At 36.6% G+C, this 14,805-nt stretch overlaps 1 protein-coding gene across 12 annotated transcripts in view; it reads left to right on the forward strand.

The window, feature by feature from the left end:
* Window positions 1–14,805, forward strand: part of PHF14 (PHD finger protein 14) — a 201,320-nt gene that overhangs the window by 36,398 nt on the left and 150,117 nt on the right. For all 12 annotated transcript variants that reach the window (XR_002646530.2, XR_016394355.1, XM_022587093.3 and 9 more), the window contains exon 7: window positions 1,584–1,721. Coding sequence is in view for 10 of the 12 variants with exons in the window: in XM_022587093.3 (XP_022442801.1) it covers window positions 1,584–1,721 (138 nt within the window). In the remaining 2 variants the exon portion in view is untranslated. The remainder of the gene's footprint in view (window positions 1–1,583; window positions 1,722–14,805) is intronic.

Genomic DNA, 14,805 nt, shown 5'->3' on the forward strand with positions numbered 1-14,805 from the left:
GTTGTGGCACATGGACTTAATTGATCCGTGGCATGTGGGATCTTCCCAGACCTGGGCTTGAACCCGTGTCTCCTGCATTGGCAGGCTGATTCTCAACCACTGTGCCACCAGGGAAGCCCGTTCCCTTGCATTTTAAATGATTCAAGCAATTGAGGAAGATTCTATTTTCTTTATTAGTTTGTTGTATTGTCTTATGAGACTTCACTGTTGGAAATTTTTTCTTTGTGTTCACTCTGAAATCCCTTGCCCAATTTCATCATACTACGTTAAATTACTCACTTAGGGGACTATCCTAAACAATTTGATTCGTTCATAGTATTGACATCCTTTAAATAGTTTAATTTCTTCATTTCTCCCTCTCTGACCCCCTCTCCTTCTCTCTATCTCTTTTCTTTCTCTCTCTTTCTCAATTTTTTGGTTTCATGTTTAGATTACTATTTGCTGGAATTTTTACCATACATATACTACTGTTGGTGGAAAAAGACCCATAATTAGGCAGTAGAGTGTCAGGGGTTGGGAATGTTTTCACATCTGTACCCAGAGTCCTGTTCCTGTTATTTTTATTCATTGCTAATATATCAGTTTGGTGTTGTATACCAAGTAGGTACTCACTAACTGTTATAGTATTAATATGATGTTTTTAGTGTCTATTGAAACTTTTTAATTTTTTAAAAAATGTTTCTCTCATATTTAATTTATGTAGAATACATTTATTAAGCAGTTCTTCCTTAGTTGTCTACTGGCAATCTTTCACAATTTAGCAGGTTTTTTTGTGAAGGTTCCTATTACCAGAGTAGTGTATATTTTGAGACTACGTTTTTCTTCTTCTCTCTCTGTGGCTTAGTTAAAAGTATCAAAAAAATAAATTGGGGTGGTGGCATTTGGGGTAATTTCAACAGTTTATGCCTTTAGTTTTGCAGGTTTTCCCTTTGTATACAGAAAGAATGTAAATAATTGGCTATATTGTGTATTAGTACCAATTTCACAAAATTGTTTACTTAAGATTACTTTTAATTCTCTTAAATATATTTTTTAAATGCATTATATCTTTGGTTGCAATGCCTAGATCTTTCAGTGAATTTTCTCTGGCTTCTTATTTATTTTCCTTAATTTTTCTGAGTAGTATTACATTGTTCAAATCAGTGTAGCTTAATGGTTAAGAGCATGGACTTAAGGTAAGATTGTCCTGGTTTGAAAACTGTCTTTACCTCAGTTTTCTCATGTGTAAAATTTTCTCATATGTAAGATGGAAATATAGTACCTTTTCCACATATTGTTGTGGAATAGAGTGTCAAATGATTATATATATTAATACTTATAAAGTGCTTAGAATAGTGCCTAGCACACGGTAAGCCCTCAAATGATATTAATTATTATTATCCTCATTACTGTATCAGTGGAATTTTGTTTTTTAGAACTATATAGAGAATTACTTTTTTCATATAAATACTTGCCTATAGTTATTGTTTGTATTGATATACTGTTGGTTCGCTATTTGTATTTTGTAGATGCTTTGTATGAGAATGCAGTTTCTGTTCTGGAAATATTTTTGCTCTGAGACTTTTCCTGTTATTCCATTGTAGGAGTGTAGCTTCTGTGAAGACCCTCGTTTTGCTAGAACTGGAGTTTGCATTAGCTGTGATGCAGGGATGTGCAGAGCCTATTTCCACGTGACCTGCGCTCAGAAGGAAGGTCTGCTTTCAGAGGCAGCAGCAGAGGAGGTAGGTTGATTTAAATCCATAGTTGGTGAATATGTTCATGAGACTTCTCGTGACTTCATTATATCCTACAAACAGGTATGCATTATAAAATAAATTTACGAGTTTATTCTTAAAATCTTTGTCTAGATCACAGATCTAAAACTTTAAGAGTAAACAATATATATGAGTTTCTTCAGTCTTAAACCTAGCCAGACATTTAGAAAACATGTTAAAAATTTTATAGTGAAATCTGACAGATAAAATGAAACATAATGCAAGGTGTTTTAAAGCATTACAGTGTCAGCATATTTTATATGAGAATCTGAAATTATATTTGAGTAATAACCTTGCTCTGTTACTCTTTAAATAAAATCATTACCCTGTCTTCAGTCTTCAGTATTTGCATTTCTATTTCTTTACAATTATTTTTAATTCTAAAATTTTCCTACCAGAAATTTACATTAAGCAGTCAGTTGTTTTCATAGTATGTATTCGGGACTCTTTAATATTCTTTCAAGGTCTTTGAGGTCAAAACTGTCTTCATAACAGTATTAAAATAGTATATACTTCTTTTTGCTCCTAATATTCTCCTAATGTAATAGTGGAAATTTCTAGAGATTATATAGCTATCTTCTTTAATGTCCACTATCGAGATATTAAAGAGGTTTGTAAAAATGTAAAACAGTGCCACTCTTCTCACTAATTTTTTTTTGTGTGTAAATTATAGTATTTTTCATAAAAATTATTTTTGTTAACATGTAATGGCTTTATTGTTATTTTAAAAATTACTCAATTTTAACTTCTAATATGCTATCTATAAATATAACTCACATAAGCTCTTTGGGGTCTTCAAAACATTTTAATACTGTAAGGAGAGAGAGAGCAAGTTTTGTTGATTCTTTAAGCACTTTATATAGGCAGGTAATTGAGTATTCTGTAGTTCTTACTTTATATTTGGGATATATTGTTATGTATATATGTTATGTTCCATCTTTTATTGGGTAAATTTTCAGTGTCATGTAAAAATATGTTTTTTATGTTGGGCTTTCATCTTATTCCATTTATTTCATAGACAGGAAACAAGTAAAAAAGATAATCTGATGAAGAAAATTTGTTAAGCAAATTTTGAAGGATATATTTTATCAATATAAGGATCCTGTTGAAATTATATTTTGGGTACATAAATCTGTTTTTGTGTCAGTCTCTGATTCTGATGAGTTGTACTTTAATTGAAGAAGGGTACTAAATGAACACTGAGCATTTTCACAGCTGTTTGGTAGACATAGAGGTACAATTATAAAATAGGGTTGTGTGGATTAGTCATGGCTGTAACTCAAGATGGTGAGCAAAAGTGCAGAGAGACAATACAAGTAAGACTCAAGATCAGATAAATCTCAGTGAACAGCTGGAGAAGCCTGGATTTCTTACTTCTTAATGGCTGTTTTATATAGGCAGTAAAAGAAAGGTTGAAAAAGAGAATAAGTACCTCAGTTTCATCCAATGACATCATACACCTTAGCATATTTTCATGTTTTTTTATAGCCTTCTGACATAGTACTTTATCTTACTGGTGAGAATGCATTTGAAGTTTCTATTCTTTTTGATCCACTTTGTGAAAATTCTAGATTATTTAGAATATTTAACCATGTTATGTTACAACATATTATTATTAAAACTGAACTGTAGGGCTTCCCTGGTGGCGCAGTGGTTGAGAGTCCGCCTGCCGATGCAGGGGATACGGGTTCGTGCCCCAGTCCGGGAGGATCCCACATGCCGTGGAGCAGCTGGGCCTGTGAGCCATGGCCGCTGAGCCTGTGCGTCTGGAGCCTGTGCTCCGCAACGGGGAGAGGCCACAACAGTGAGAGGCCCGTGTAGCGCAAAAAAAAAAAAAACCCCAAAAGACAAAAAAAACTGATCTATAGCACAGGCTCAGTTATGACTGAAACTTATATTATTATGGTTCACATCATATAGTTGACTTAAGGTTACTTATATTCCATTTAAACCATATGGTAGTATGGTAGTATGATAAAGTATGATTTTGGTACTGTGAACATTGTTATAATTTGTTACCATGTAAAAAATTCTCTTTGAAACATGTAAGATAATTTATCGATTTTTTTTCCCACAGCCTTTGATAATGCATTGAAATCATTCATGGATTAAATTTCAAAGGCTCAAATTAGATCTTTAGCTGTTGAACTGATGCCTTAATATTGCTAGAAGAACCAGGATGGATAGGAATGGCTCGTGGTGGATCAAAAACTTTTTAAATGAATTCATCAAGAAGTTATGTTACTTAAAGTTAGACATTTTATATCAGATCTTCAGTGATGCCTTTATGTGGCTGTGTTAGGCATTATTTTAAAAATTATTCTGGATGAACTCTGTGAGAGTTACTCAGATCACTTTCTCACTCCACGTCTAATCCATTAGCATATCCTGTCTTCAAAGTATATCTAGTATATGTCCAAATTCTTCTTACCACATTCATTGCTGCTATCCTAGTCTGTCATCTTTTGTCACCTGGATTAATATAACAACCTCCTAACTCTTTCTACCCTTGCCTTGCTAGAGCAGAGGGTGGCAATTTTTTACTACAAAGAGCCAGATGTAAATATGTTAGGCTTTGTGGGCCTATGGCTTGTGTGTAACTATTTAACTTTGCCATTGATTATGAAAACAGCCATAGACAATACATAAACAAATGAACATGGCTGTGTTCAAATAAAACTGTATTTCCAAAAACAGGCAGCACCAGATTTGGCTTTCAGGTCATAGTTTGCCAATCCTTTGCCAGAGAATAGAGGACATTTTCAGTAGCAGCTAGTATTATCCCATTAAAATCTAAGTCAGATCTGGTCACTCCTTTGCTCAAAACCCTTCAGTGGCCTTCTGTCTGATTCAGACTAGAGGCCAGTTTCTCTGCTGATTTATAAGATTCTGTGTGATCTGGCTTCACATTACCTCTCTGACTTCATCATTTCCCCTCATTCAGCCTCATTGGCCTACCTGCTGCTCCCTTTAATGAATGGACAGGTGAGCTCCTACTCTAGGCCTCTGTACTTGTTTCTCTGCATGGGCTGCCCTTCCCTCACATGGCTCATTCCCTCACTTTTTTCGGGTCCTCATTCCATGTCTACTACTCACTGGTCTAAAGTTACAACCCTCTGCCTCCCATGACACTTTCTATTCCCCTTTCCTGCTTTATTCTTCCCTTTTAAAAATACCTAACCACTATCTAATATAGCTCTAGTAGTTTTCTGGTAGTGTCTTTTGGATTTTCTATGTATAACATCATGTCATCTGCAAACAGTGACAGTTTTACTTCTTCTTTTCCAATTTGGATTCCATTTATTTCTTTTTCTTCTGTGATTGCTGTGGCTAGGACTTCCAAAACCATGTTGAATAAAAGTGCTGAGAGTGGACGTCTTATCTTGTTCCTGATCTCAGAGGAAATGCTTTCAGCTTTTCACCATTGAGTATGATGTTAGCTGTGGATTTGTCATATATGGCCTTTATTATGTTGAGGTACGTTCCTTCTGTGCCCACTTTCTGAGGAGTTTTTATCATAAATAGACATTGAATTTTGTCAAAAGCCTTTTCTGCATATATTTAGATGATCATATGGGTTTTTAAAAATAAATTTATTTTATTTGTTATTTATTTTTGGCTGCGTTGGGTCTTTGTTGCTGCGCCTGGGCTTTCTCTAGTTGGCAGTGAGCGGGGTCTGCTCTTCCTTGGTTGTGGTGCACAGGCTTCTCATTGCAGTGGCTTCTCTTGTTGCGGAGTACGGGCTCTAAGTGCGCGGGCTTCAGTAGTTGTAGCACGCAGGCTCAGCAGTTGTGGCTCACGGGCTCTAGAGCACAGGCTCAGTAGTTGTGGCGCACGGGCTTAGTTGCTTTGTGGCATGTGGGATCTTCCCAGACTGGGACTTGAACCTGTGTCCCCTGCATTGGCAGGCAGATTCTTAACCACTGTGCCACCAGGGAAGTCACAATCATGTGGTTTTTGTTTTTCAATTTGTTAATGTGGTGTGTCACATTGATTGATTTGCAGATATTGAAAAATCCTTGCATCTTTGGAATGAGTCCCACTTGATCATGGTGTGTGATAATATATATGGTTCTTATTTATCTTGTTTATTGTCTGTCACTTTCATTAGGATATAGATTCATGAGGACAAGGATTTTTTTGTTCTTTTTTATTTTTCACTGTATCCTCAGTGCTTAAAATACAAGTTGAGGGACAAGATCTCTTTTGTCATTCATCTTTTATTTGGTCAGCTGTTTAGCATTTAAGATTTTTTTTTTTAAGATTTTATTTAAAAAAGAATTCTAGGGTAAAATTACTTTTCAAACCATCATTTTAAGTATAGTGCCTTGCATATTTGATTTCCCATTTTTCCTTGTTTTGATTTCCTATTTATCTACGGGCATGGACTGAGAATATTTCCTTGGCACATTTTCTTGTGGTATTGGAATAGCTTTATTCATAAACGTGTCTCTTTATCTCTTTGGTTTGCTTAAGTTGATGTTCACTGCTACCCCAGCTCAGTTACCTGTTAAAGCGTGTGTTAGCAAATAGATCACTTTCACTTTGGTACTTCTCTAAGAATCTTATTTAACCTTTATTTGAAGTTTGACTGTAAGAAATATGATTTATTTGGAATATATACAGAATATCCACTCCTCTAAACATTCTGTGTAAGCCATATTATTAGATGCTTACGTACCTGGACAAAATTATTTTGATTCATACTATTATTCCTTTTGCTGATGTGTGCTTTTTACATTTTTGTTGTTGTTGAAAGCCTTACTGATTTTTTTTCTTTTGTATTAACTGGGAATGTTGATGAGCCTATTTCTCAGCACAGTATTCTTTCTCTCAGTTCTCGATAGTAGGTATAGCAGTGTGTTTGCTTACTAATTGGTTTGTGATATTGTGAATTATGTAACTGATTGTATTAATAACTTCTTTAATTTTCTGGAAGTTTCACAGCCACATTTGGAGTCTACTACCAATGTGCATGTGGCCTTTAAGATAAATGCTGTGGTGGTTCATCTTCTTGATGTTGTATCTTACCTAGGCTTTTGGCAGCAAGTAATAGAATACTTAACTGCAGTAGCATAAGTAGTTATTAACTATCTCATACGATAGGAGGCATAAACATAAGTAGTTCTGGGGCTGTTTCAGCAGCTAAATAATGAAGTCTTATTTTATCCTTCTCTCCCACCGGCATCAACATATTTTTCTTTTTAGTTCCTAACCTTGTTGTCTCATGGTCTCAATATTGCTGGAATAGCTCTTAGCACTGTGTTCTTTCATTATAGAATTCAAAGCCAAAGAGAAGGGAAAGGGTTCTCTTATTATTAGGAATGAAAAATTTTCTCATACGTTCACACCACTAGATTTTCCCATCATATCATGTATTGAAACAGTCATTATGGCCATCGTTAGCAATGAGATAAGTTGGGAAGGTGAAACCTGACATTTTTAGTTTCTGTCAAATAAAATGGATTTTACAAGAAAGGAATATGTTGGAAGCGGATGACTGGGGTGGGGGGGGGTCAGCAACTAACAGTTTGCTACAACTAGCCTAAGAAGTTGGCAGTTTATTTCCATTCACTGTAGCTCATACCTAGACCAAATGAAGAAGTCTTTATATCAGCTATTAAAAGAAGGAAAAGAAGAATCAGGTGTTATGAATTAAAACAAAAAACAAGTAAAAATGTCACCTTTCCCGTTTTTCCCTTCTTTGCTTCAGAGTAGAATTCTAATATTCTGGCCCTTCTTTTCTCTGGGTCTGATCTGTTTCCTGGTCTTTGCCTTTTAATAGTGTCATACCCTCTCCTTCCAGCCTCCCTCATCACAGTGGAATTGGCTTCTCAGTAGTCCTTCCTTTCCAAGCCTTTTTTTTTCTCATGGGGCTTTTTACCCCAGTCAGAGGGGGGGTCAAGTTAATACTGGCTCAATTACTTTGTGTTTTTTAAGGGAATTCAGTTTAATAAATCAGAACATTGTTTAGTCAAGATTATTGTTATTTTTGATTTATGGTACATTTTATGTCAAAAGAGATCACCTGTCTAAACTCCAAACATTAATACGGCTTTAGCATCTGTTAGTCAAGGAAAGAAAACAACATTCTACATTGAAAAAATAATTCCATAGACTGAATAGTACTGGCTTTATCTTTTATCATCACAGCCCCAAGTTAGTTCTATAATCTTACACAGAGCTTTGAGGGATACTCTGTATGTCTGGGCTTCATCTTATTTTTTCCTACCTCTTTTTTCCCCTCATTCCATTATTCACTCTCACCTTCCACACACACTCTACAGTCCTTACTTAGTTTTTAAAATTAATAATTAAAACTTAATTAAAATTATCTTATACTTTGCATATTTTAATGAGCCACCTCAAATCCTTTTTGAATAATATAAATGATAAATAATATATAGGATAAAAACACACCAGTCTTGTTTTCAATAAAGAGTTTATATCATTATTTTTGAATTAACTTTATGAGTTTTGTATCAGTGTCTAAATTGAATATCTACCATAAGAGCATATTTTTATCTGTATTGTAAACCACAGTTGAAAATAGTGAATTTGGAATGGTCCAACTAAGTGTAAGGAAATATAAAATATAATAATAAATGCAGATGGGTAATTCTTAAATATGTGCAGAGCAGAGAATTAGGACTTTCCTAGACTGATATTGGATAAGTTGAGCTTTAGCTGCAGAATAAATTAACATAGGTTTACTCTCTGTGTTTTAACACATATGGTTAAAAAATGAAGAGTAGAATTGGATACTTTAAAGCGTTATATATTCATTAAATTATATATATTTTCGTGCTAGAAAGAAATATGTCAGATTTTAATCAGCTTAACATAAATAGTTAATACCTTTTAATGCTTTTGTGGAATCTGATGCCAAAGGATAATTTTGCTTTCCTGTACAAAGCCTTATTTTTCTGTTAGCTAGATTAGTATTAATTTTTTATATAAAAGGTAAAGGTAAAGATAATATTTTAATGATGGATAAAGAAACTGCTATATATTTTTAAATATAATTTAAATACATAAAACGACTTAATGTAAATTTAGTTCACCTTGGTTTTAGACAGCCATATTTTGCATACAATGTGTATGAGTGTTTTAAGAATTGATAAAATACTTAAGTCATAAAAGTGGAAAATGAAAAAGTGATAAATGCCAAATGGGAAAAATACAGCTTCAAAAATGAGATCAAGTTGAATACAGATTCTTAGATAGAACCCAAATACAAGATATCAGTAAAGCTAAGTTGGTTACTTTCAGTTTTTATAGGAAGAAATACTGAAGAGCTATAGACATAGTTTTGTTTGTGGTTCAGGAATATATAAAGGACAAAATATGTACATTGTCAAATTAATTTTTCTCTTTTGGTATCTAGACACTAGGCATTTGGGCATTGAATTTGCATTTAAAATTTTCAGCTGTAAAAAGTCTTAGAAATTTCAAGCACTAGAATAAGAAATTAAGAAATCTTGCTCAGATTTATTGTTTTTATTCTTTGGTCTTCATCATCTGGGAGTTTCAGATTTGAGTACAAGACTCTTTAAAACATAAATTACAGCTGTATGTTAAACAAGTTAATCATATAATGTCTGCAAAGGCACTGCAGCTGAGGGCTGACAGAATTATAACTCAGCAAGTATTTGTGGAACATGACCATAAGGAGTAAGTCCTTATTGAATTCACGTTCTGAAACTCAGTTAAGTTGTGTTAAGGGGGTGACCTAAACTTTGTTTAGCAAACAGTGAGATTTATATTCAAACAAAGCTTCATAGTACTCTGTGAAATCAGTCAATCATGATTGAGGGCATGTGCATATGTGGAAGACACTAAACTCTAGGTATGGGGTGGAGGAGTTTGTCAGGGAGCATAAAAATAGCTTTAAGTTACAGTATCAACCTAGGTGGGGATAGATAGTAAACACAATAAAATGTTCAACAGTCTTTCAAGATGGCAGTAAAAGATGTCACAGGTGCCTAGTATGGACAAGAAGTGGTGTAAGTACAGAAAGAAGGTTCCCTGGAAGAATCAGAAACTTCAGCTGGACCTTCCTGACCTATCTCTTACCTTTGAACTATCTAAGGATTACAAATTAATGTTTTTACTGTCATTCATTCAGTATATTTATTCAACAGATATATTGACCTACTGTGTATTAGGCATTGCTATGGACAGGGGTCCCCAACCCCCAGGCTGTAGACCAGTACTGGTCTGTGGCCTGTTAGGACCCGGGCCGCACAGCAGGAGGTAAGCAGCAAGCGAGCGAAGCTTCATCTGCTGCTCCCCATTGCTTGTATTACCGCCTGAGCCGTCACACCCCTCACCCCACTCCACCCCACCCCACCCCCGGTCTGTGGAAAAATTGTCTTCCATGAAACCGGACCCTGGTGCCAAAAGGCTGGGGACTGCTGCTATATACCCTGTAGAGATAACAGTGAACAAAACAAACTGTGCTCTTAAGGTAGCTTACATTTTAGTGGCAGGTGGGATCTCTCCTCTGACAGAGAGTGAAAAAGTTAGCAAAAAAAATATTGTGATAAGTATTGTGGAGAAATATAAAGCAGGATAAAGTATTTAGGGAGTAAGGGAGGTAGGGCAATGCTGCTTTATATGGGGAGATCAGAGAACGACTCTCTAATAAGGTGACATTTTATGGAAATATGTAAGGAAAATTGTAGGGAGCATATGTTTATTTGAGAGGAGAGCATTACAGGCAGGGGGAACAGAAATACAGAGGCTCTGAAGTAGAAACATGCTTGGTTTGAGGACCAAGAAGAAGACTGGTATGGCTGGTACAGAGTTAGGGGCTAGGGTTTGGTAAGAGGAGAGGAGGAAGTCATAGAGGTAGCAGGGAGCTACTTCATGTAGGGCCTGGAAAGATATGGGAATGACTTTGGATTTACACTCGAGTGGGGTGGAAGGCCGTAAGAGTTGCATAGAGCACATATGAACCAACTGATGTTTAAAAGGACTTCCCTGATAACTGTATTGAGTACAGGCAGTAGGGAGGCAAGAGTGAAAGCAGGGAGACCAGTTAGAACTTTTACTGTAACAGGTTTTAGGATGGAGGTAATGAGAAATGAGAAATTTTATAGGTATTTGCTGAAGGATTGTGGAATGTAACAGAAAGAGAGGGTAAAAAGGGTGACTTCTTTCTGGCCTGAGCTTCTAGCAGAATGGAGTTGTGGTTTACTGAGGTGGAGAAGACTGAAGGAAGAGCAGATCTGTTGCAGGAGAAAAGGAAACTGAGGACAGTTTTGGACATGTTGAGTTCAAAATGCCTATTAGACACGTAAGTGGAGAGATCAGGTAGGTTGTTGGCTATCAGAGTCTGAAGTTTAGGGAAGCAGTCAAGGCTACAGATATAAATTTGGGAGCTGTCAGGGTATAGATAGTATTTATGGTGAGATGACTAGATGAAATTATCTAGGTTATAAGAGTAGAAGGAGATGGGAAGAGGTCTGATGACAGTCATAGGGCTACCTCAGCATTCAACAGCATTCAAATTTGGGAAAATAAGGAATCTACCAAGGAGACTGAGGAGGAGTGATCAGTGAGGTAAAGAAAAGAACTAAGAGAGGTATTTCAAAGAAGTGTTTCAAAGAGGGAGTGAGCAAATTGTGTCAAAGGAGTAAGATTAAGATTGAAAAATGACCATTGGAATTGGCAAAATGAGGGTCATTTTTCACTTGACAGGAGCTATTGGAGTGGTTGGGAGTAGTCAATGAAAACTTAAGAATGGAATAGAATTGAAGATAGCTAATATGGACAGGTCTTTAGATTTTTCCTATTAAGAGGAGCTTAGAAGTGGAACAACATGTGGGAGCCCAAGGAAGGTCTTTTAAGTATTTTTAAAGGATATTACAGTATGTTTAGCATGCCAGTGGAGAGAAAAAAATGTGTAAGAGAGATAGAATTGCTGTAGGGAAGATGGGGTGGGATATTATCGCAACTGAAGGTTAACCTTAGAGAGGAACATTGGGCAGTTTATCCATAGTAACAGGAGATTAGTCAGAGGGTATGTGTAGACATGCAGATAGGTTGAGGTATGTGGTGATTGGAGGTTGTGGAAGTTTTTGTTTTGTTGCTTTTCTCCTCTCTTTGAAACCCTCTCCAGTGAAATAAATAAGGTCATCATCTGCAAGTTAGGAATAGGGAGGAGATACTGAAGGTTTGACAGAGAGATAAAGCTATTCAGTAATTATCTACAAAAATGGAATACGAATTAATTTGAGAATGTGTGCAGCTGCTCAGGTACAGGTACAAAATAGGGGAAGAGTTGGTGCCTTAGGTTTTGTCAAGCGAAGCTAGTTGAGGAAGAGAGGAACAAGCGAATCGATGCGCCATGCAACGAAGTAATTAATTGATGGACCATGAAATAATCAGGTAAAGAGGGCAATCATGTGCATGGGCTCTCGGACAGTCAGAAGACAGAAAGTCCACACATTGGAGACCTGAAAGGTGTTAAAAACTTGTTTGAGTCTTAGAGAGAGTGATCAGGAAAGATAAAAGATGATGCTCAGAGGGCTTCCCTGGTGGCGCAGTGGTTGAGAGTCCGCTTGCTGATGCAGGGGACGCGGGTTCATGCCCCGGTCCGGGAGGATCCCACATGGTGCGGAGCGACTGGGCCTGTGAGCCATGGCCGCTGAGCCTGCGCGTCCGGAGCCTGTGCTCTGCAACGGGAGAGGCCACAACAGTGAGAGGCCCACGTACTGCAAAAAAAAAAAAAAAAAAAAAAAAGACAACCTTGAGTTGAGGGGCATTCCACTTTGCCACATTGCTCATAGTCCCCACCATTTACCCCGCATCCCCCCTACCCCCCACCCCCATCATTACTTTTGTCTTATAATCTTCCAGCGTCTTTTAGGCCCCTTTGCACATTTACATTTACTGGTACTTTTTCTCAAGGCATTCATGTTTAAAACTCTTTGCCTTAGACCTACTGAATCACAATCTCCAGAGTTGGGCTTTTGTCATTTCTGTTTGGAAACATCCATAAGTAAATCTGATGACAGATAGTGGTTGAAAAAGATCTTAACTTTCTAGCAGTGGATCTTGGGTCAGCAACTTAACCTCTCTTGTTTTCAGTTTTCTAACCATAAAATTGATATTAAAATAATAGAACCCACCTCATGTGGTAGTGTTATAGAGGATAAATGAGATAGTATGAAAAAAGGCACCTGTGCCTGGTACATGGTAGATATTCAGAAAAATGTTTTTCCCTTTCTATTTTTCATTGGGGAGTAGGATCTTGAAAGTTTCTCTAGGCAAGTTAAAGGGATATTCCAAGTCAACCAATGCCTTAATTAGGACACTATTTTGAATGGTTGAACAAAAGCAAATAGCCAGTGACTTAAACAAAGAAGAAGTTGAATTCTTTCTACATTCCAGACTGATTTGATATTGGGGGAGTTTGGTTCCAGGGACCAGGTGCCTTCCTACTTGTTGCTTCATCTTCCCTTAGTCTGTCGCACTTTCTTACATGGTCAGAGATGGTTTATCACACCTTGACTGGGTTCCACCCCATTGGAAGGAAGGAAGAAAAGGTTAAGAGTAGGCAATTTCCTTTCAAAGGTATGGTTAGGAAATTTCACAAACCTCATTGGCTGGAACTTATCACATGCCCATATCCAGATGCTGAGAGTCTGGAGCAGAGATTTTCTAGCAAGGTCGTCAAGTACCCAGTAGAAACTCAGAAGATTCTAGTACTAAAGAGAAGAAGGAGAGGATAGATATCAGAAGACAGTGGTTTCTGTCACAGTTAATATTTGCTTGGTATATCTGTTCCACTGTCTAAACAAGGTTAATCCCTTGGTCATTCTAGCCTTAGACTTAGGGTTTATTGTCCCCCAATCCCAAATAATGAAAACAAAAAAAAAAATTACTTGGGCTACCTAGTCCCCTTCAGATACCTTTTTGACCAGAGATGACTGGTCTTTTTAGCGAGTCAGAGTCTAGGTCCTAATGCTTAACTCATCTATACAAGCATGAATCCTATCTCTGATAAGTCAATTTCAACCATACCTACTACTTTGAAACAGTAGAATAGTTCTCCAGATCATTTTGACTACGCTTCAATGTGTTCTTTATTTCCATTAGCCTATTCTGTGATCAGGATGTAGAGTATGTTGTGAGAAAGCAACTGTGTGTGTGTGTGTGTGTGTGTGTGTGTGTGTGCGTTTTAATGCAATCTCCTGCCCATGTTTTTGTATTGTGTACCTATATGAAGTAGTTATTATTAAATCTGTTTTACTAATGAGTTAACAGAGACCCAGAGATGTTTCACAACTTGTTTGAAGCCACAAAAATCAGTAAATGGTGGAGCCAGGATTTATCTCCAGGTTTTTATATTTCCAAATTCTGTGATCACAGTGTTCACAGTGCCATATTGTGACATCTTTGGATATCACACTACAGAACTGCATCATATACTTTTTTTTTTTAATGTCAAGGACACTTTAGTTTTATTATTACGATGATTTCTCTTTTTGTACTTTCTCATTTGTTTCTTCTTTTCTTAGTGTCATCATTTCTCTTTGGGCTGTAAAACCCTACCTTACTAAGAGACCCTTTAACATAACTTAGATAAAAACCTATATGGATAGCTTATCTTTATTATTCTCTTTGGGACAGACCTAAAGAATGAACTGCCTGTTACTTTGCTGGCAATCACATTGCACATTACTTTTTTTGGCTACATATTTACAATTTATTCTATTTTTGATAGTAGATTTCTTTTATTTTTGGTACCCTACTATTTATGAATAAAAAATGTACCCATTAAGGTAGTATCATGAAATATGACTGTGAGAGAGCTGTGTTTCCATCTGAGATTTTAGGGTTTCATGAAGAGTTAAAGGGACCATCTAAAGTGTTTTATTGACAAGGCCTGGCCTTTTTTTTTTTTTTTTTTTTTTTTTGCGGTACGCTGGCCTCTCACTGTTGTGGCCTCTCCTGTTGCGGAGCACAGGCTCTGGACGCGCACGCTTAGCGGCCATGGCTCATGGGCCCAGCCGCTTCGCGGCATGTGGGATCTTCCCGG

The sequence above is a fragment of the Delphinapterus leucas genome, chromosome 9 (genome assembly GCF_059928025.1).
Source record: "Delphinapterus leucas isolate spDelLeu-1000000601 "Yukka" chromosome 9, BTC_Dleu_Yukka2, whole genome shotgun sequence".
Lineage (NCBI taxonomy): Eukaryota > Metazoa > Chordata > Mammalia > Artiodactyla > Monodontidae > Delphinapterus > Delphinapterus leucas.